Genomic DNA, 24,200 nt, shown 5'->3' on the forward strand with positions numbered 1-24,200 from the left:
TGTTGTTTGCATAAGATGTTGATAATGAATGATGATGTCACAGTTTGTTTTATTTAATAAATCCCCAGATATTAAACAGATTTATTGTGTATGTTGAATTCAATCAAGTTACTGGGGGAGGGGGGGGGGGGGCGGCTTAAGTTGCCTTGGGCGCTGTTCGTGTAATGTTTATTTATATTTAATGACATATTTTACCGTAACATGGACTTTTTCTGGTTTAGTCACCCTAACCTTACCTTTCCTTAAGATTTGATGGTTTCTGATGGATCATTAGACTATCAAGCACAGTACTTTCTGCTCTTCATGCACAAATATTAAGCTTGACAGATCTTTACTCTGGTCCCTCTTTGCCTAGTTAACTCACAGTGATATTTACAAGTGGACTTACATGGGACAAGCTTGGATGTTTATGAATGACTAAATGAAGAAGTTCAATACAGTCAAAATGCTTTTGTTTTGTCGAATACATCTTAAGAGTAGCTATGAATCTAAGGGTGGCAATGTGGATTGGTTCACACCATCATATCTTAACTATTTAATGGGTTACAAATAAAAACAAATATTTATGTTCCCCATAAATCATCAGAATTTTCTTCTTGCACCGTCATGAGGATGGATTGCCATGAACCTTACAACAGATATTCAAGACCACTGGAGAGACATTCTAACCACTTAGATGATGGTCTTTGGTGTATGACCTGTAAGCCCATGACAGTCATGCCTCAGCCTGTACTTTGCATACCTGCACATTTAGTTTTCAAATTAAGGGTGGTTTATTCAGCTTGGGGAGGTGGAAGATAACGTTTTACTTGAGTTGAGGACAACTACACTCATTACTGTAAATGCAACAAAACCGACAAGTAAAAAGTCAACAGGCTGGTTGTTGACTCTTACTCATTAAAAGCATTGTATAGCTTTACTGTCAATGAACACACAGTAGCATGAAATCTATTTTCAGAGTCAATTATCACAGAGGAACACAGTTGTATACATTTTATATTCTGTCTGTGCTACCTGCAGCTGCAACAGCAGCAGTAACAGCAGCAGCCACTGTTAGAGCTGAGCAGGAGTTCTGCAACATGCTGAAAAAGATTTGCTCCAGACTTCTGTTCTCATGAGTTTACTTCTTGTGTTGGCCTGTGTGTGTTATGAATGAGAAACATTCAGTATGAATAAGGACATTTATCTGTTTGTCATGGCTTTTTGAATTCTCCCTGCAGGATTTAAAAGACATAATTATACACAGACTAATGGCTCTCTTCAATGTGGTTTGGCCGTCCTAGTTATTCATCCTCTAGACCTAATGTGTGTTCATTTCATGATAAAACAACTTTGTGTTCCCGGTCAAAAATGACCATTCCATTAAGACTCATCATAAACACTGTAATAATACATATATTATCACTACTTGTTGTGTTAGATTTTTTTATCAACTTCAGTTCTATTTGTTATTTAAGGCCTGTATGCCTCACTGATCTAAGCTTATAATTCTTGAATTTGAGTTCTAAAAAGCATCATTTCTGTATTATTTTGACTATAAGAAGTATTCAGATGAAAAATAGTATACTGTTTATCACAGACTACTTTGGGTCAAAGTTATCAAGAACATTTGTTTTGAAACCATTTACATTTTTTATACAGTCACATAAAGTAACACCAGTCGTGTGTGACCGGGAACATTTTATTGTGTACAAAGGAAATTATCCCAAACTACACTTGACAATTTCACAATATTCCACGATCAATGTCTTAATACATTAAAGAACAACTAACAAGAACAATAACAATGTTCATCAGTCTATCGGATGAAACTGAAAACTGATAACAAAATCAGGCTTCTAAACTTGGTGGAGTGGGTTAACTCAAACTTCAATGGTGTTTTTTCTCATGCACATGTTGGACAATATGTGCAGATTGTTGCATGTGCCTATCAGACATGCATTGCATTTATGGCACGTTATGCTTGTTTTCACATCTCTCGGCGCAGACAGACTGCACCTCTTCCTTTTGTCTCCTCAACCTCTCTCTCTTGCAGCAAGTGACCAGTTGTCTTTGAACATCTGTTTCCCCTCCAAGTTGGTCATGTTTACCACCATGGTTTCGATGGACTCAGTCAGGAACAGTTCAAAGCAGGATATGATGTAATCAATCAGCAGTTCATTTCTAATGACCGGTCATTTTTGACCGGGAACACCAAGAGTGAACAAAAGTTGAATAAAATACACAAAATTGTTTGCAAATTAATACAATTTATTTTGTGTGTTGAAATCTTCTTTGTGGACAAAGTCGTGGAATCTTAGGTCAGTCTGATCAAATTAATTACATTTTTCAGAAATAAAACTTTTAAATCGGTCAAATTCGACCAGAACACAACAAGAGGGCTAGTGTAAAAAATGCAGATTATATACTAACCTGAAGAAGAGCCTGTGTCAGAGCCTGAATCACTAAAGTAAGTTAGGACAGTAAAGTTTTATTTAGTGTCATCTATTAATTAATCATTTCCTTAAAGTTACTTTAAGGAACTTTCATTTTGTGTTGATGTTAGTGGCCCTTGTGGACGAAAGTGGTAGTGAGCACCACCGTCTCGTGTTGTAAACATCTTGGCTAGCGTGTGCATTTGTTTTGGAAGTGATGGAAAGAAAGACGCTACTTAACAGTTTTTCTGTCCTAAGTGAATCTGACAAATAATGCTGTATTTCTGGGACTCACTTCTTTGTTCTTGCTACACCGCCACTGGTGAAATTAAGGAATGATCATTGGTACAGTCATGTCCAGTGGTAGAATAAAGGTATCTCGATCCTTAACTTCAGTAAAAGTACATAAGTATTAGCAGCAAAATGTAGTATTAGTACAAGTACAAATGTTGTCCCTCTGAAAGATATAATATAGTTATGTATCTACTTGTATTGTTTTTTGTATTCAGCACCAACACTACTGAGTTCTTATGGATACTCCCATGACTTTGTTATTTTCATATTATTATATATGACATCATTAGATTATTAATAGTGAAGCATCAGTGTTAGAGCAGCATGTTACTGTTGTAGCTGCTGGAGGTGGAGCTAGTTTACACTACTTTATATACAGTTAGCTAGTTTAGTCCAGTAACCACCTAGGGGTGGGGCCCCTCCAAAGGGTCAGCAGATAAATGTGAGGAGTGGTGAGATGAATCATGGGAGAGGAAAGAAGAGAAAACTAAGTTCTGATACACAAATGTGTTTTCAGTTTTTGGATTTTTTTCTGAAATATTGGATCATTTGAACATTTATTGAAATGAAACCATGAGAGAAGTTTAGAGGGAAAAATCACTATTTGGTGGATCTGTTAACAACTCATAGACATCTGAAATGTGAGCATGACTACACACTGCTTTTTGCTTTCATCTTTAACAATGAGTTGTATTTTAAAAGCTTGTTATATTATCCATTGTGTCAAATCTTCATCTGAAAAGTAACTAAAGCTGTCAAATAAATGTAGTGGAGTAGAAAGTAAAATATTTCCCTCTGAGATGTAGAAAGTAGCATCACATGGAAATACTACAGTAAAGTACAAGTACCTCTAAATTTTACTTACAGTACTTGAGCAAATGTACGTAATGGTCATGTCTTCACTAAGCTGGCAGGTCATGGTCTGAGACACATGCAGCCACCACACAAATAAAGTCACCATGTTATGTATCACATTGATCTGTAGGAGTCTTGTTCAGGAAGGTCAGACCAGCGTGCACTGTGCTCTCTCTTACTGAACATGACTTCTTCAGCTGCTCAGTGAGAGATCTGTTTAATGATGGAGATGGAACTAATAGGCAGAGGGAGCTTAATAAGAGTGTGGTCTACCATAAAAACCTTCACAGCTGACTCCTGACATAAGAGTTGATTTCTTCAAATGTAACTGGGTTATTTAACAGTACCAAAAAACAGACAAATCATTGTCACATGCTGCCTCTGTGAAAAGCTTGGTTCATAGCAGTGGAATTTGGGGAATTTTTTGGTCTCTTCAACTTCTGCTTCTGCTCAGTTATATAAATTTCTGGGTTTTTTTGAGTTTTTTTTGCTGAAGAGAATTCACCCTGAGCAGTCTAACAGCATATATGTTTAACATTTAGTGACTCTGAAAACTCCACAACCTCACCTTTCACCAGCACTGCCACTTGACTCCTCACCTAATCAGAATTTGATAGTTACTGTTTGAGTCACCATGACTCAGGTGGCTTTTGTCAGCTAGTTACCTAATACCTAATGTGTGATATTAACAGTATAAAGTGTGTTTAGCTATGACCAGATCATGTAAAAGCTATTTAGAATATGAAAACTGATCCCAGTAAAGCTGCACAATCTCCTACATGTTTCTAATAGTTAATGTTGTTTCTGCATAACAGTCAGTACACTGTATGTCAGCACTCACACGCTCTGCACAACAAGCACTGTAAAATGAATATCTGTCTGCTGAATCTGCAATACTGTAACTGCCTTAGGTTGTTTGCAGATGAACCGCTGTCATCTTCTAAATGACTTGGCCTTGGGTACATAATGAATTATGCTTCAAACGACATTTCTAGACATAAAAAAATGCTTTTGTTGCACAATTAATTCAACAGTGTTGAAGTGTTGTAGAATTCAGCTTTCATATATTATTTTGCATAGAGCTCAATAGTAGGCTGTTTTAGACACTATGGCTTCATCTCATCAACAACATACTGATGTTTTCATCCAGCAACAGTACTTGAAATTGTAGTTAACCTGCAGAAAAACACAAAATGACTAAAAATGTCAAGGTGTGAGAGTGTCTGTCTAATGAAGGCCATCATATCATAATCCATCCATGATTCACATTACACCTCTACCACAGTGAGAGTAGCTTTTTCTGTCAGGGACATGAAACTACATGATTTTTTGTGTACTGATTTTAAAATATGAAATATACTTTACTATTTGTGATTATTGCTTTTATCCTTTTCATAGTTTTATGTTCTGTTTTAATTATAGCACCATGCTATAATATATTAGTGCTTGTCTTTCTTATATTCTGCTCTTACAACTTTAATTATGTGTAATATCAGTGCTTTTGTTGAACTGGGAGGAGCAACTGTCACTGGACCACTCTGTATCACTCAACATAACTAGATTCAAAGTTGAAGAAATGATCATCCAGCCCAGGAAATATATACATATAGTACTGGGTAGTTTCTGGATTACAGATAACAGGTAGTATTAGCTACTCCATGTGAGGTTTACTCTTCAATTCTCTTCTGTTCTAAAACACACAAAAAAAGACTATTTATTTATTCATTATTCTTCTCTCCCATCTCTGCAAGGCTAATAAAAGTGTTCCATTATGGTAACTGGTGATGATTGCAAAGACAACACTTAGTCATAAACTCTTGTTATACTCATAAAACATTACAAGGTTTACATTTCTGTGACACATGATCTCTTCAATTTGCTCTGTATATTCTCTATGAAAAACTCTCACATCTACTTTGAACCAAAGCTATGTGGCGACATCTGCAGGCTAAGCAACGCTAGAAAACGGGAAGCCCAACCGGAAGTTGATTAAGTTGTCAAGGTTGGATTCTGCCTTCAGAACAAATGACTTAAGCTATTAATATAATAAACATTTAATTTGATGTTTAATTATATTGACTCCTTTACCAAAAATGATGTGTACACGCATTTATTTATAAACACATGACAGCACTTTCATCATAAAAGCATACACATTTCATTTTTAACAAACCGAAAATGTTTTATTCGCCTTAAAACGATTTTAATTTGAAAGTCCACACCGGAACAATACATCGACAGTAGCATGCTAGCTTGACGTTGACACTGAATGACAACAGTGATGTCGGTGCTGCTGTGCTTCTCAGCAGCAGCTGTTGCTTTCTATGTGATAGTTTACTATGTAGTTTTCAGAGGAGCGAGATACTCAAGTTCTATGAGGCTGGCGGGAAAGACCGCCATTGTTACAGGTAACCAGCGTCACTTAGCGTTACCACTTCCTGCTAACAGAGAGACAGCTGCTCTTTATCCACTGCTGACAAGTTAACGGCCACACGTCTATTTTCCAAACCAACCAGTTATTCTTTATCCCTGAAGTCTTTCTCTTGTAAAACCGAAAGCTACAGTTTAGAAATAATCCCGATAAATGATAAATGTCATTTTGTCGCTTGTCTAAGTCATGTTTAGAGTCTTGTGTTTGTTTTCTGCTGCACCAAGCCTTACTGGACTCATTATTGCCCCCTTGCGGCCGCAGCGCAGAATACACCCGCTGCGACTCCACTATTAGTGACACCTGCAGTAGTTTGTGTGTGAAAAAGTACTGATATGTTTTACTTGAGCTCTTCAAATATTCGAAATACCACAACAATAAAACTCCACTTCAAGTAAAAGTTCTACATTCAAAATTAAATAAGTAAAAACAAATATAAGTATTGGTAGTAACATGTACCAAAAAACAAACAAACCCTATCTATCATCTGCAACACTGCATATTTTATAAACTGACCATGTATAAAATATTGATCTGAAAAGTATAGCTTTGAAATAAACGTGCAGTAAAAATGATCTATCTAGAAGAGAAGAGGTAGGAAAATATCATCAAATGGAAAGTACACGTAATATACACAATGGAAAGTAAATGTACTTTGGTTTATTTCACCACAGTGTACTCATTTAACCCATCTATAACTGTTTTCATTCATTTCGAATGCACAACCTTAACTTTTGAGATAGCCAGTTCAAGTCAAGTTTTATTTATTTATTTATTTATTTATATAACTCAATATCACATAACATCAGATGTTAATATCACACCATGCAATTTTATCAGATGAAAATAAAATGTTGAAATGAGTAGAAAAGCCAGTGTGAAGGTAATTGGGAGCTACAGCTGTTCCCAAGCAGACCACTTCATTATTTATTGTTAATATGTATATGTTATGTATATGTATATGTGTCCCTGCTGGTTCCCATTCAGCCCAAAGACTTTACATTGTGATGATGTCAGAGATTTTTAAATAGCTTTTCTCAGCTCAAGGAAATGTTTACACATATACAACTTTTGTGAATCATAAATTCATAATAGGAAGAGTCATGATTGGCCTTGTTTGCAGTTTGATGTGTCAGACATGTCTTTTACAGTGGTGGTCTATGGAAAAAATGCAGTGGGGATTTTTTACTGTAATACCACGAGTCACCACTGGGAAAAAAATCAGCTGCAAGGCTGATCAGTTGAACTCTATCCAGCTCTTATAAAACATCCATGAGTGAGAGTTACATGTCTTTAACTTGCAGACCATGTTGTCAGTTTTATTTTTCAGTGTGTGATTGTTTTCTTCCTGCAGGAAGTAACACAGGTATCGGTAGGACCACGGCTCTGGATCTGGCCAAGAGAGGAGCCAGAGTGATTCTAGCCTGCCGCAACAAGGAGAAAGCTGAAGCTGCTGCTTTTGACATCCGCAGAGTAAGAAACCTAATGTTGAGGTCCTGCAGGTCTGACACTTGTGTATGCATCAGTTACAAGTTTCTGCTGGCACCAGATTCCTTAAATATCATGACAGATTTCTATAATCAGTGCAGTTGATTAGTTTTTAATCTGCTTTTTACAACGGAGTAGAGCTGCAATGATTAGTCGATTCATCAATTAGTCAATCCACAGAAAATGAATGGCCAGCAGATTTGATAATTGATTACTCACAAAAAAGCTATATAGCTGGTGTCACACAAAGTAGCTTCTGTCAGTTTAAACATGTCCCCTGTTGAACATTTGTCCATTTGTAGAATTCAGACACATTCAAGCATTAAGGAGAAGCTTTGCCTTCTCATTACAGTGATGTAACTGCAAGAGTAAAAAAGAGAAACTGAGCCACAGTGCTGTGCATCCCATGTTGTGTTGGATAGCATGAAATAGTCAATTGTGGTCATGACTGTTGATACTAAGAACAGATAGTCACCTGTACTACTATACCCACAATCTGAGCTGTCTGCAGCGTGCAGCTAGGTGGCATCAGGATGTGGTAGTCACATGACCACAGTAACTGTCAAATGGCCTGAGTTCACACATTTAAGACAACAGGAAGCATTTCACAACTATAAATCATCATTTTCTCCTCAGTATTTCCAAATGTCGAAAAATCAGCAAGGCTTCTTTTTCACTCAGTATGGTTCAGGTCTCATAAATGTGTGATTCATGGCTGATAATTTGGTATTCTGGTGTTCCAGGAGAGCGGGAACACTCAGGTGGTCTTCATGCAGTTGGATCTGGCAAGTTTCAAGTCTGTCCGAAGCTTTGCTGAAACCTTCCTGAAGACTGAACCCAGACTAGACCTCCTCATCAACAACGCAGGTCTGGATGTTAAAACAGGGCAGAATATCCCTTTACACACTACATATTATAAACAATATGTATTCAGAAGAAAAGTACAGGAAACCAGATGACTTGATGACAGCTGTGTTTCAGGTGTGATGGGTCCTGGACGTACTGAGGATGGTTTCGGCGTGGCGTTGGGGGTGAACCACCTGGGTCACTTCCTGCTCACCAACCTGCTCCTGGACCGACTGCAGCAGAGCGGCTCGGGGCGCGTGGTCACCGTGGCTGCACTCCTGCACCACCTCGGCAACATCGACTTCCCTCTGCTGGCTTCCGACAAGGATTTAGTGTCGGGCCAGTCGAGCTGGAGCAGCTTGAAGGCCTACTGCAACAGCAAGCTGTGTAACGTGCTCTTCACCAGAGAGCTGGCCAACAGGCTGGAGGGCACCAGTGTCACCTGCTACAGCCTCCACCCAGGTCAGTGCTACTTTTTACACTGCAGTCTATTCTGTGGCTGCTGACTGTCATGTGTTGGTCCACATTAAAATGTCTTTTTGTCTAAGTCTGTTTCCCAAAATGAGCTCTGTGAGGACATGCTGTGATATTAATCCTATTATTAATCTATTGTCTATTTAAATTATGTTTCACCACATTTAAAATATCTACAACATTTACATTTAGGTCTGACACAATTATTACATTATGGACTTATCTTACAATAACGTAATTATCAACATCATCATGTCTATATAAGGACTTATCATATGATACATGGACATGACCGTGATCATGTTTTGACCTCAGTATTGCCACACTTCACATTAGCAGCTAACAGGCTATTCATGTCAAATTGGCTAATTTCTCACTGTGTACGTCCTGATTGGAGACTGCATATGATCATTACTGTATTTTACTTACTGTATCATTACTGTATTATATTGTTCTCTTTACTGTATTTCGTTGTCCTCTACCTTCATCTTGTTACTGCTCTCTGTGTTGTGTGCTTGCTTGCTTTGTATTGTACTGCTTTGTCTGTCAAAGCACTTTGTAAACTGTTTTTAAAAGGTGCTTTATAAATAACGTTTTTATTATTATTATTATTATTATTATCAGAACGAAAAACCTCAATTTAATGTGTAATATTTATTCTTATTTAATATGCACTGGTCCAAGCTAACATATCTCCATCCATAGTGTGTTTGAAATCAGTTGCTAAAAGGTCACAGTTCATAAAATGTAACAGTCCTTGTTTTCTGAGCTTTGTTAAACATGTGAAACACATAACTCAATTTTCCTTACTTTGTTGTACTTCTTGTAGGTCTCAAATTTAATTCATAATGATGTTAAAAAGGTCTTAAAAAGGCTTAAATGTAACTTGTTCAAAACTACAAAAACCCTGACTTCCATTTTCACAGTAAAGGAACTGTCCTCACATAAAAATGCTTTTACTGTGAAGATCATCAAGAAATAACTTTACAAGTTGCAATAAACTACAAAGAAACACATGTCTAAAATTGTGTAATATGGAAGTTTAACACAGGAAAACGTTACAAAATCAGTATTTTGACATTTCTTTGTATTTTGACCTCACAACTGGAAAACAGCCAATCACCATGATTAAAACTCGGTCACATGCGCAACGAATGGTAGCTGGAGCTTACAATCAGGCTGTAGGAGAAAACTAATTCTCTGATTCACACCTCTGACAGCTGAGGCTCATGGGTATTGTAGTATTCTTAGCCATCTGCCAAAATCACGGACTAAATGTGATTTCTCTGACCTGAAGTTATAGTAATATATAGTATAGTAATAATTGAAACTGGCGGTCATCATTTACACCTGTAGGATCGTTATTATCCAGAGAAATAACGAGGAGATCAAAGAATATGAATATGGAAAAAGCAGCACTTCACAGCTGTACTGTAGTGTTACAGTTAGTATTTAGTTGTATTTAGGTTGGTACAAAAGCTGAATATAAACTCAACTAGTAAGGGCATTCATCCTGAGTTTTAACCTTTATCACACTTTTTTTTATTTTACCTATGTACATAGAGCATATTTTTAAATTCTCAAACCTTTATTTAAACAATGTGAATTATTGATTGATTGGACACGATAAAAATTAGGACAAAAAAAGAAGAGGAAACCAAACACACAAATAATCAGTTTAAACAGTTACATGAAGTACTTTTCAAGGGGCCCACAGGTCATATTTACCCTGGGACCCCTAATCTAATAATCTGGCCCCGAGTCAGTTACTATGTGGATGATTCTCTTCTCTTCTCAGGAGTCATCTACACAGAGCTGTGTCGCAGTATGAGCCTGTGGCAGCAGCTCCTCATGATGCCCTTCGCCAAGCTCTTCTTCCTGGACCCTGACGGCGGGTGTCAGACCACCCTGCACTGCGCCCTACAGGAGGGCATCGAGCCTCTCAGCGGACGCTACTTCTCTAACTGTGCGCTGCAGCAGGTGGCGGCCAAGGGACGAGACGACGCCGTGGCGAAGAAGCTGTGGGAAGTGAGCGAGAGGTTAACCGGTTTATCATGAGACACTCAATCCAGGAGCTCCAAGGACTGTGTGACCGCTGTGTGCCTTCATCATAGACACTACAAGCCTTCTTACTGGTCTCTGTGTTCATGTTTAAGAGCGGATATATTACATGAGGGGTGTGTGTGTCCATTTTTTTTCCATTTTTCCACAAGCAGATGTCGTTATTTCACTTCTCTGAATGTTCTCCAGCTCTGATTGTTATCAGTTACACATTCCAGTCAGGATGTCACTCTAAAAGACAAAAAGTAGACACAAGTATGATTTTTGTGATAAAGTACCATGACCGGGTTTTAGAAAACCAGTAATATGAAAAAAAAAAAGTTAATCCAAGAAAGGAAAAATGCAGAAAAGTCAGTGATCATTTAGATATGGTTGATATGCTGATGAGTTTCTTCACTTCCAGACAGGATTACTGGAGGTTTTTTACACTCTGATTGCATCACTGCAGCTCAGGATAACGTGCTGATTATAAATTATGACTCTAAGAGATGATAACTAAATATAATAAAACCCAAGGTTGCCTTGTAGAAATCTTAAAAAAAATAGACAAAAATTGGAAATGTGCACATCATCTTGATTAGTAAGTCATGTAGAGGTGAGAAGAAACACTTTTTTTTGTTTCTGTTATTTGAATGAGCAGTAATATTACTAATGAGTGATGTTGGTTTGCATGGTAGTAAGGGGATCACAGAGAGAAACTAATGAATTAACCATTTTATGAACTGGTGGGCATTATGAAATGAATAATATCATTCTTGAACGTTCTCATAATCTATTTGTATGGTGAGCACTAACATGATTCTCTGCTTTTCTCTGGTGGGAAGTGGTCTTCATATTCTACTGTTGGGAAATGTTGATGTTGTGTATATAAAAAAAAAGTGATACATTCTGTCATAATGTTACTTATGGATGGAATTATAGTGAAAATAAATTATTCCCCTTTTTGCTGGGGACCCTCTGAAACCACTTGAAGGACCCCTGGGGGTCCCCGGACCCCACTTTGAGAACAATTGGTGTATGTTATGGAGGGTGAGGGTTCACTACAGCTAATTATCAGTCATAAATCCCAGCTGTTATAGTAAATATGTCACTAAAATTAGCAAAAATAGAAAGAGCATCAATAAAAAGAACAGGGAACAATAAATAAAAGTAAAAGTAATGTTACAAGAGTGAAATGGTGTCATGTCAATGATAACATACCTGAGTCTGATACTGTGTAACTACTGTTTCATCAGGCCTGCAGGAGTTTGAATTCCATTGAAAATGATCATTATAATAAGATGTAGTATTTATACACTGTTCATTGTGTGTGAAGAGTGTGTTCCAGCAGTCTATCACACTGGAGGTCAATGTGGACCACTTCATTCAGTTTGATATGACTCAAGTCTAAATAAAAATTTATTTTGTATCTTGAGTCTTCACATATTTATTTTATTGTGTTAGAAATAAAAAAAATCATTTCCTGATTGTTTTCCACCTTTTATGTCTGCTTCATCACATTTCCTCTCATTCTAACATTTTATTGTAACATTTCTTTTTTACTGACTTTATTTTCATATTGACTTTATTTTATTATTACTTTATTAGATTTGATTAGCTTTTATTACCTTTGATTTTATTCGGTTCTTAATATTTGTATTTGTATCCTACCTCTGATGTTTCCTCACTGCAGATTCATGAGAGTTATGACAGCGTTTCCTCACTTCCTGTTTTATTGAGTCATTATTTAGTTCTCCTTTTTTTGTCTTTTTAGTTTAATATATAAAGTGCCATACAAAGTTTTGATTGATTGATTGATTGATGGAAGGAAAAAAAAGTAAAATACCTAATCGTTTACTAACTTTTTTATTTTTTATTTTTTATTATCTGCCTTTAAAAAACATGCTCCATTTTATTCCACATGTAAAAGTGTGAGCGTGTTGAGCTTAGGAGCTATAGCTTTTACCCTCTTCCTCCACAGGGGGGCAGTAGCGTAGCACAGCCAGGCTAAAAACAGCACAAACCATAAAGTCTCTTCATGCTGTTTCTTGGCTGTTGTTGCTTGGAGCAAGGTTGTTGAGGACCTTAACCCAGCAGACCTATGGATTCTGTTCATTATGAGCACTGATTATTAACACGGGTAGGCATGAAAGCCGGGTCAGCTGTGTGTGTTAAGAGAGGTGCTCTTGTAATTACTCAGTAGGACATTCCTCTGCGCAGGCTTCTCCTTTAACCTCGCTGTTGGTAGGGAGGAACACACTTCCACGATCGATTCCTATCTCCTCCTGCCTTCAACTATCCCTCTGTCCCCTTTCTTCACCCTCCTCCCTCCCTCTCTCTCTCTCTTCTGTCTCTGCTGCATGCTGAAAGGACCGGTGGTAAACTTGAATCCTCCTTGAGTAGCAGCATTAATGAAAACCTTTTTTCTTTATCCAGTTACAGTTCAGCGCTGCACCTCACCTGTTCCAGCGAGAGATGGGCAAGCTGTTACAAGGTGGAGGTCACCAGGTTCAACATTAACCCATAGTTCACTGGCTGACCTGGTGACTCTCCATGCAGATACTTATGGTTTGATGTGTGCAAGGTTATCCATATAATGTCAGAGATCTCTGCCACCACCTAATACAGCTGAGATGAGTGGAATTTAGTCTGTAGTGCTCACAGTAAAGAAAAATTGTTTAGTGGAGTTTCAGTTTCAGTTTCATCTTTTCTGGAAAGAGATGATGCTTCTTCTGTTTTTTTTTATTCTATAAGCAACACATAATTCTGTCATCTCCATTGTGTTGAGGTGGAGGCAGGAATTTGACAGCCTGGACATAAAAAAGCAGACAGGAGAGTCACAAAGTATGTTTTTTTTGTAACTGAATTAAAATGTCAGTCCTTGAACTTGAATGACACAAGCTGTTTGCTGCTGTTACTAACATGTAATCATAGTGAGGAGCAGCTGGTTTTAGAAGTGAAGTCACAGTTTCAATTAGTTGTATTACAGGTTTTTATCAATGCTTAAACACTATCTTAAGATCCATCTCTGAAATCAACACTTGTAGCCAATGCATTTACCAAGTGTGCCAGACTGTAAGTCTTCTATTGCCTTTATGACTTCACTTACAAATCAGAGTTTGAGCACTATGCTGTGATGTGGATGAGGTCTTATGGCCGGACCCACAAAGACGAGATTTAGATTTTTTCCCCCTTACTTATATTGATAGTTTATGTTCAGAATTAGACCTGTCACTACTTTTATCGGATGATATATTGTCCCAGAAATTATCACGATAAACGATATTATTGTCATTTGAAGATCATTTTATACCACTGATATAATAACCATATAATAGCATACATACATACATACGCTTCTGTAAAAACACAGACTGTCATTATGGTTGGGGACAGAGTTATTTACCTTTAATTCTTCTACAGTCTCCACTCAGGACGTACACAGTGAGGAATGGAGGACACTACTTGTTTAGTCAATGTGACATGAATAGCCTCTTAGCTGCTAATGTGAAGTGTGGCAATACTGAGTTCAAAAAAATGATCACGGTCATGTCCATGTATCATATGATAAGTCCATATATAGACATGATGATGTTGATGATTACGTTATTGTACGATAAGTCCATAATGTAATAATTGTGACAGGCGTATTCAGACTACACTTTGTAGTTGCCGTCCATTTCATTTACCCTTTGTGTGTCATTTGGTTCGGCCAAGCCAGTATATGTGCGTTCCCTCATGTCCCTCAAGTATAGTATACGTTGAGCTCTTTTATAGGCCTAGTTATTAAGCTCTTGGTTTTATAAAAGTTTTTTTTTTTTGAGTAAATAAAACCCTATTTCTAACCTACACTTCTTCTTCTTGGTTCCTAATATGTGTAGAGTTTTGCACAAATAGCCTATAAGTTTCAAAGATAGTGCCTAAGCAATAAGAAAAAGTTAACTAAAGTTAACCTTTCTGTCTAATTAGAAAAGCTGAATGTTGTTTTTCCAGGACCGGAAGTTGTTTCCACCAGAAAGTTTCATTTTGCATGAGAAACTTTCCAGGTGAGCACCTCATACTGCGTCTGAGATGGAAATGATAATAACATAATTGCTGTTCCTGTTACTAAACACACATCTCACATATAATTGGTTTCACTTGATGTCTTTTCTTTCTTTCTTTCTTTCTTCCTCTCTCAGGTTTTTAAATTGTATGATTCCAAGTCCTTCCTTTTTATGTCACACTATTGTCCAGTTTGATGAAGGAAACCAAACAAAACCAAAAGGAAAGTTTAAGCTGATGAAATTTGATCGCAACTGTTAAGTTAACTGCAGGGGCTCTCAGTGTGAAGACACAAAAACATGTTTCCTACAATGTCATAATAACTATTTTATTGGCCAAAAAATACACAAATATAAATATACTGAACATAAAAATATTGGAATCAGCTAGGCTCCAGGGGCCCCCGGGGCACTGAAGCTCATGTCCCCCAAAATAACTTTTATTTTATTCTGATTGGATAACACTGCTTTTGGGTGGAGACCTTGCAATTCCATAATTTGTTTTGGACATACTAGGTTTCTGACAGTTACCATAATTATCAACTCTAAGAGAATGGGTCAAACCTTGTGTCGTTCTTCTGTGGAGCCTCGCCCATCATTGAGGGCTTCAGATCGCCCGTATGATAGATCCAGCCATAGGAATCAGCCTAAAGGTTGCCAAAACCCCCAAATTCTGAAGTGATTTCATCAAACTTCATGTACACACCTGTAAAATAAAAGCAGGTTGCTATAAGATTGCGTCGGGACTTCATCTGCTGGAGGCTCATTAGATAAGAAAACATGACGCTTCAGGTTAAAGGTCTTCAGTTATCAGCTCAGGAGTGTGCACTTCCCTTCCTTGATCTATAGTTCATAGATGTTCTGTCAGTCCTGCTCCACTCTCTGGAGTTGAGAAGCAGGTCATTGATGACTTGTGTGTTGTGTTTGCTTTGGGCAGACTCCACAGCACTGCAGTACTTAGTGACTGGATTAGTGCATCAATTAGGCAGCTATTGGATGCATAGAGCCATACGGATTGATTTAGATGTTGAGGGAGCCGTGTGCTGGTTGTTTGCATGAGGATAAATATCAACAGTAGTGATGATGGACTCATTCTGCTTTAGTGTGTCACCGTTTATACTGGAGGAATCATTTTTAGTATGTGTGTCAGTGAAAATGAAGATAAACCAGTATTAGTATATGTAGAGTGGAAAGTAAGCCTACCTAATTCACTTTACTATAAATACCCTTCATCACTAAATAATAAGATTCATAATAAGTAGAACTGAACTTACTAAAGAACACTGTATTAAAGAACACTGTACTAAAGAACATTGTACTAAAGAACACTGTACTAAAGAACACTGTACTAAAGAACACTGTACTAAAGAACACTGTACTAAAGAACACTGTACTAAAGAACACTGTATTAAAGAACACTGTACTAAAGAACACTGTACTAAAGAACACTGTACTAAAGAACACTGTACTAAAGAACACTGTATTAAAGAACACTGTATTAATCAACACTGCACTAAAGAACACTGTACTAAAGAACACTGTATTAAAGAACACTGTATTAAAGAACACTGTATTAAAGAACACTGCACTAAAGAACACTGTACTAAAGAACACTGTACTAAAGAACACTGTATTAAAGAACACTGTACTAAAGAACACTGCACTAAAGAACACTGTACTAAAGAACACTGTACTAAAGAACACTGCACTAAAGAACACTGTACTAAAGAACACTGTATTAAAGAACACTGTATTAAAGAACACTGCACTAAAGAACACTGCACTAAAGAACACTGTACTAAAGAACACTGCACTAAAGAACACTGTACTAAAGAACACTGTACTAAAGAACACTGTATTAAAGAACACTGTACTAAAGAACACTGTATTAAAGAACACTGTATTAAAGAACACTGTACTAAAGAACACTGTATTAAAGAACACTGTACTAAAGAACACTGTATTAAAGAACACTGTATTAAAGAACACTGCACTAAAGAACACTGCACTAAAGAACACTGTACTAAAGAACACTGTATTAAAGAACACTGTACTAAAGAACACTGTATTAAAGAACACTGTATTAAAGAACACTGTACTAAAGAACACTGTACTAAAGAACACTGTATTAAAGAACACTGTATTAATCAACACTGCACTAAAGAACACTGTATTAAAGAACACTGTATTAAAGAACACTGTATTAAAGAACACTGCACTAAAGAACACTGTACTAAAGAACACTGTACTAAAGAACACTGTATTAAAGAACACTGCACTAAAGAACACTGCACGAAAGAACACTGTACTAAAGAACACTGCACTAAAGAACACTGTACTAAAGAACACTGTATTAAAGAACACTGTATTAAAGAACACTGTACTAAAGAACACTGTATTAAAGAACACTGTACTAAAGAACACTGTATTAAAGAACACTGCACTAAAGAACACTGCACTAAAGAACACTGTACTAAAGAACACTGTATTAAAGAACACTGTACTAAAGAACACTGTATTAAAGAACACTGTATTAAAGAACACTGTACTAAAGAACACTGTACTAAAGAACACTGTATTAAAGAACACTGTATTAATCAACACTGCACTAAAGAACACTGTACTAAAGAACACTGTATTAAAGAACACTGTATTAAAGAACACTGTATTAAAGAACACTGCACTAAAGAACACTGTACTAAAGAACACTGTACTAAAGAACACTGTACTAAAGAACACTGTATTAAAGAACACTGTATTAATCAACACTGCACTAAAGAACACTGTACTAAAGAACACTGTATTAAAGAACACTGTATTAAAGAACACTGTATTAAAGAACACTGCACTAAAGAACACTGTACTAAAGAACACTGCACTAAAGAACACTGTACTAAAGAACACTGTACTAAAGAACACTGCACTAAAGAACACTGCACTAAAGAACACTGCACTAAAGAACACTGTACTAAAGAACACTGCACTAAAGAACACTGTACTAAAGAACACTGTATTAAAGAACACTGTATTAAAGAACACTGTACTAAAGAACACTGTATTAAAGAACACTGTACTAAAGAACACTGTATTAAAGAACACTGTATTAAAGAACACTGCACTAAAGAACACTGCACTAAAGAACACTGTACTAAAGAACACTGTATTAAAGAACACTGTACTAAAGAACACTGTATTAAATAACACTGTATTAAAGAACACTGTACTAAAGAACACTGTACTAAAGAACACTGTATTAAAGAACACTGTATTAAAGAACACTGTATTAAAGAACACTGTACTAAAGAACACTGTATTAAAGAACACTGTACTAAAGAACACTGTACTAAAGAACACTGTACTAAAGAACACTGTACTAAAGAACACTGTACTAAAGAACACTGTATTAAAGAACACTGCACTAAAGAACACTGCACTAAAGAACACTGTACTAAAGAACACTGTACTAAAGAACACTGTACTAAAGAACACTGTATTAAAGAACACTGTACTAAAGAACACTGTATTAAAGAACACTGTACTAAAGAACACTGTATTAAAGAACACTGTACTAAAGAACACTGTACTAAAGAACACTGTACTAAAGAACACTGTACTAAAGAACACTGTATTAAAGAACACTGTATTAAAGAACACTGTACTAAAGAACACTGTATTAAAGAACACTGTACTAAAGAACACTGTACTAAAGAACACTGTACTAAAGAACACTGTACTAAAGAACACTGTATTAAAGAACACTGTATTAAAGAACACTGTATTAAAGAACACTGTATTAAAGAACACTGCACTAAAGAACACTGTATTAAAGAACACTGTATTAAAGAACACTGCACTAAAGAACACTGTACTACAGAACACTGTATTAAAGAACACTGTACTAAAGAACACTGTATTAAAGAACACTACTAAAGAACACTGTACTAAAGAACACTGTATTAAAGAACACTGTATTAAAGTACACTGTATTAAAGAACACTGTACTAAAGAACACTGTATTAAAGAACACTGTACTAAAGAACACTGTATTAAAGAACACTACTAAAGAACACTGTATTAAAGAACACTGTACTAAAGAACACTGTATTAAAGAACACTACTAAAGAACACCGCACTAAAGAACACTGTATTAAAGAACACTGTACTAAAGAACACTGTATTAAAGAACACTACTAAAGAACACCGCACTAAAGAACACTGTATTAAAGAACACTGTACTAAAGAACACCGCACTAAAGAACACTGTATTAAAGAACACTGCACTAAAGAACACTGTATTAAAGAACACTGTATTAAAGAACACCGTACTAAAGAACACTGTATTAAAGAACACTACTAAAGAACACTGTACTAAAGAACACCATACTAAAGAACACTGTATTAAAGAACACTACTAAAGAACACTGTACTAAAGAACACTGTATTAAAGAACACTGTATTAAAGTACACTGTATTAAAGAACACTGTACTAAAGAACACTGTATTAAAGAACACTGTACTAAAGAACACTGTATTAAAGAACACTGCACTAAAGAACACTGTACTACAGAACACTGTATTAAAGAACACTGTACTAAAGAACACTGTATTAAAGAACACTACTAAAGAACACTGTACTAAAGAACACTGTATTAAAGAACACTGTATTAAAGAACACTGTATTAAAGTACACTGTATTAAAGAACACTGTACTAAAGAACACTGTATTAAAGAACACTGTACTAAAGAACACTGTATTAAAGAACACTGTACTAAAGAACACTGTATTAAAGAACACTGCACTAAAGAACACTGTATTAAAGAACACTGTATTAAAGAACACTACTAAAGAACACCGCACTAAAGAACACTGTATTAAAGAACACTGTACTAAAGAACACTGTACTAAAGAACACTGTATTAAAGAACACTACTAAAGAACACTGTACTAAAGAACACTGTATTAAAGAACACTGTATTAAAGAACACTGTATTAAAGTACACTGTATTAAAGAACACTGTACTAAAGAACACTGTATTAAAGAACACTGTACTAAAGAACACTGTATTAAAGAACACTGTACTAAAGAACACTGTATTAAAGAACACTGCACTAAAGAACACTGTATTAAAGAACACTGTATTAAAGAACACTACTAAAGAACACCGCACTAAAGAACACTGTATTAAAGAACACTGTACTAAAGAACACCGCACTAAAGAACACTGTATTAAAGAACACTGCACTAAAGAACACTGTACTAAAGAACACTGTATTAAAGAACACTGTACTAAAGAACACTGTATTAAAGAACACTACTAAAGAACACCGCACTAAAGAACACTGTATTAAAGAACACTGTACTAAAGAACACCGCACTAAAGAACACTGTACTAAAGAACACTGTATTAAAGAACACCGTACTAAAGAACACTGTATTAAAGAACACTGTATTAAAGAACACCATACTAAAGAACACTGCACTAAAGAACACTGTATTAAAGAACACTACTAAAGAACACTGTATTAAAGAACACCATACTAAAGAACACCGCACTAAAGAACACTGTACTAAAGAACACTGTATTAAAGAACACTGTATTAAAGAACACCGTACTAAAGAACACTGTATTAAAGAACACTGTATTAAAGAACACCATACTAAAGAACACTGTATTAAAGAACACTACTAAAGAACACTGTATTAAAGAACACCATACTAAAGAACACCGCACTAAAGAACACTGTACTAAAGAACACCGCACTAAAGAACACTGCACTAAAGAACACCGTACTAAAGAACACTGCATTAAAGAACACCGTACTAAAGAACACCGCACTAAAGAACACTGTACTAAAGAACACCGCAATAAAGAACACCGTACTAAAAAACACTGCACTAAAGAACACCGCTCTAAAGAACACCGCATTAAAGAACACTGCACTAAAGAACACCGTACTAAAGAACACCGCAATAAAGAACACCGTACTAAAGAACACCGCATTAAAGAACACCGCTCTAAAGAACACCGCATTAAAGAACACCGCACTAAAGAACACCGTACTAAAGAACACCGCAATAAAGAACACCGCACTAAAGAACACCGCACTAAAGAACACCATACTAAAGAACGCCGCACTAAAGAACACCGCACTAAAGAACACCGCTCTAAAGAACACCGCATTAAAGAACACCGCACTAAAGAACACTGTACTAAAGAACACCGCAATAAAGAACACCGCAATAAAGAACACCGTACTAAAAAACACCGCACTAAAGAACACCGCTCTAAAGAACACCGCACTAAAGAACACCGCTCTAAAGAACACCGCATTAAAGAACACCGCACTAAAGAACACCGTACTAAAGAACACCGCAATAAAGAACACCGCTCTAAAGAACACCGCATTAAAGAACACCGCACTAAAGAACACCGTACTAAAGAACACCGCAATAAAGAACACCGCACTAAAGAACACCGCACTAAAGAACACCATACTAAAGAACGCCGCACTAAAGAACACCGTACTAAAGAACACTGCATTAAAGAACACCGCACTAAAGAACACCATACTAAAGAACGCCGCAGTAAAGAACACTGTACTAAAGAACACCGCATTAAAGAACACCGCACTAAAGAACACCGCACTAAAGAACACCGTACTAAAGAACACCGCACTAAAGAACACCGCACTAAAGAACACCGCAATAAAGAACACCGTACTAAAAAACACCGCACTAAAGAACACCGCACTAAAGAACACCGTATTAAAGAACACCGTACTAAAGAACACCGTATTAAAGAACACCGTACTAAAGAACACTGTACTAAACTACACATTTTTACAATTTTTAACTATAATTATAATATATACATTGATCTTTAATACCAAGGAAACACAATGAGAGGATTTTCTTTTACCAAAAAGTTATGTTGGGTGATCTACTCAATTGAAAAAAATCCAGACTGCTGTCTTCATATTAGCTTCAGAACTAAACTTCAGAGTACATGTTTGTACAACACTAGGACTGTGAATTCTGTCCCCCATCACTTACACTGACAGAACATTAGAAAGGGATCAAGGATTAATTTGGGCCCCAGATTGTTAAAGATAGACTTGAAAAAATGTGAAGCTGTCCTTTAACGTCCTGTCCTTCAATACTTGTGCGTGTCAGACTTAATAAACCAGGCAGCAGAATCTTCTCTCTAATAAGGTGAAGTGATGACACTGTGAGGAGGAGATTTTTTTTATCCTTCATTGATGCAGCCTGTGAAAGAACAGAATACTACTTCATTCTTTTAATCGTAACATTTTTACCAACCTCTCTCTCTCTCTCTCTCTCCCTCTCTCTCTCTCTCTCTCTCTCTCTCTATCTCTCTCTCTCTCTTTTCATAAATGTCCTGTCATATCGGAATAAAATTTAAAGAAACATTTTTGTCACATAAACAGACAATGAAGCACATATTTCATGACTGAAAATGGCTAATATGGAGTCGTTTACTGGCTCAACTGACCCTTCACAGTGTCACCAAATCAGCTTGTTGTGCACCATAACATCACATTCAGTACAGTGTTTGCACGTGTTAAACAAACTCAGAGTAACACTTTTTCCATTACAAACGCTAAAATATTAGCTTAGCAGTCAGTGTAAGTGTTTGTGTTTGGAGGTTTGAAGTAAAATTGAATGATTTTTAGAAATGAGTCCAGAGACAACCAGAAAACCCTTTTCAGTTCTCCTGAGTTTGATCAGAACCAGTCCAAAGGAGTCTGTGTGGTGTGATGTTAGTTCACATAGTTTTAGTAGAGCTTTATCTCTTAATGTCATTCTACTTTTATTTTGTCATTTTAATCTATTTTAACTCATTTTTTACTTTAAGTTTTAATAAACGTATTCTCTCTGATATTTATTTTTTGTTTATATCTATATTTTATCTTATTAATTTGACTTTATTTACATTTTTTAAATTTTTTATCACTTATTTTCTCTTGTACGGAGCCCGTAAAGGATCATGGTAAAAAAAAAAAAAAATTAATTGTGGCCACAATATAGCTATAACGTGCGCACGAAGTACTAATTTGTGGCCACGAAATAAGTAGGCTATAACGTACGCACGAAATACTAATTAATAATGTTAATATTAATATCATTTCTGGGTACTCGGTGCACTCTCAATGCCTCCTGTATTTCTGGTGACAGCTGCACATTGTAGAGCTCTGAAACTTTAAACTTGATGCAGCTGATTTAAACATTATGCTCAAGCTCTGACACTGTCCTATGAAATCACTTTAGTCTTTGGCAAATCAAAGTGGAATGATTTTTATTGATAAGATATTATCTGTGGTAATAAAGGATTGCGCAATTTTCTAATCAGGGTTCTATTAGCTGTAATATAGCAGTGTAAACCTGACTTCAGCAAATCAGGACCAAGCATAAAACATCATCAAAGTGTTAACATAATGGTTTAAAGGAATTATAGCACATTTCATCAGACTGATCAATAATATAGAGAACTTTTAATCTTCTGTGATTTTATTGAAGGACACATTTCCAGAGAACACTACAGACACATTCAGTAGTTCAATCAGAGCAACAACAACCTGCAAATCAATACAAACTTCACTGATAGGCTATAGGTTCCCTTGGCAACGTGATACATACAGTGAGCGCTACTGTAACTGCACGGCTTCGTCCGGTGGCATCATTAAATGCTGCGGTTCATATAATCTATGTATTCCCTCAGCTGAGAGTCTGACACACATGATGCTACTTTCAAAGGAGATGATCAGGGACAAAGGCAGTTTTTAAGATGATTTCAAGCTGAAACTGTGAACAGAATTTGGTCCGGACGTAGGCTATTGCAGGTTCTAGAGAAGGTGCGCTCGATTTGCTTACCCAGCTGTCCAGGAATGATATTAATATTATTAATTAGTATTTCGTGCGCACGTTATAGCCTACTTATTTCGTGGCCACGAATTATTATCTCGTGGCCACGTATTAGTATATTGTGCGCACGTTATAGCTATATTGTGGCCACAATTTAACAAAACGTGCACACAAGTTAATAAAACGTGCACACGAGTTAATAACGTGCACACGAATTAATAAAACGTGCACAAGAGTTAATAAAACGTTAGCACGAGTTAATTAAATGTGCTCACGATTCAGTCAACATTAAAAAGATATTGCATGATCCTTTACGGGCTCCGTACTCTTGCATGCATTGGTCTAAATATCATCTTGTCAACTGTGAAGCACAGTTGCACTTTACACATCCTGAGAGATTCAGCATGTATGTGATTCAGCATGTATGTGTGGA

General features: G+C 36.4%; 1 protein-coding gene across 1 annotated transcript; it reads left to right on the top strand.

The window, feature by feature from the left end:
* Positions 1–5,842: 5,842 nt before the first annotated feature.
* Positions 5,843–12,070, top strand: LOC133980207 (dehydrogenase/reductase SDR family member 13-like). The gene is made up of 5 exons (XM_062418848.1): positions 5,843–5,971; positions 7,346–7,464; positions 8,223–8,346; positions 8,461–8,787; positions 10,598–12,070. Exons 1-5 carry the CDS (start codon positions 5,845–5,847, stop codon positions 10,855–10,857), a joined length of 957 nt encoding a protein of 318 aa, XP_062274832.1. The 5' UTR covers positions 5,843–5,844; the 3' UTR covers positions 10,858–12,070.
* Positions 12,071–24,200: the final 12,130 nt, after the last annotated feature.

This window comes from Scomber scombrus, chromosome 5, assembly GCF_963691925.1.
Source record: "Scomber scombrus chromosome 5, fScoSco1.1, whole genome shotgun sequence".
Taxonomy (NCBI): Eukaryota; Metazoa; Chordata; class Actinopteri; order Scombriformes; family Scombridae; genus Scomber; species Scomber scombrus.

Excerpts from the sequence above, each read along its gene's own strand:
- LOC133980207 (XM_062418848.1), top strand. The coding sequence starts at position 5,845 with ATGTCGGTGCTGCTGTGCTTCTCAGCAGCAGCTGTTGCTTTCTATGTG. Across the intron at positions 5,972-7,345 it reads AAAGACCGCCATTGTTACAG|GAAGTAACACAGGTATCGGT; the intron begins GTAACCAGCGTC and ends TTCTTCCTGCAG. Across the intron at positions 8,347-8,460 it reads CCTCCTCATCAACAACGCAG|GTGTGATGGGTCCTGGACGT; the intron begins GTCTGGATGTTA and ends GCTGTGTTTCAG.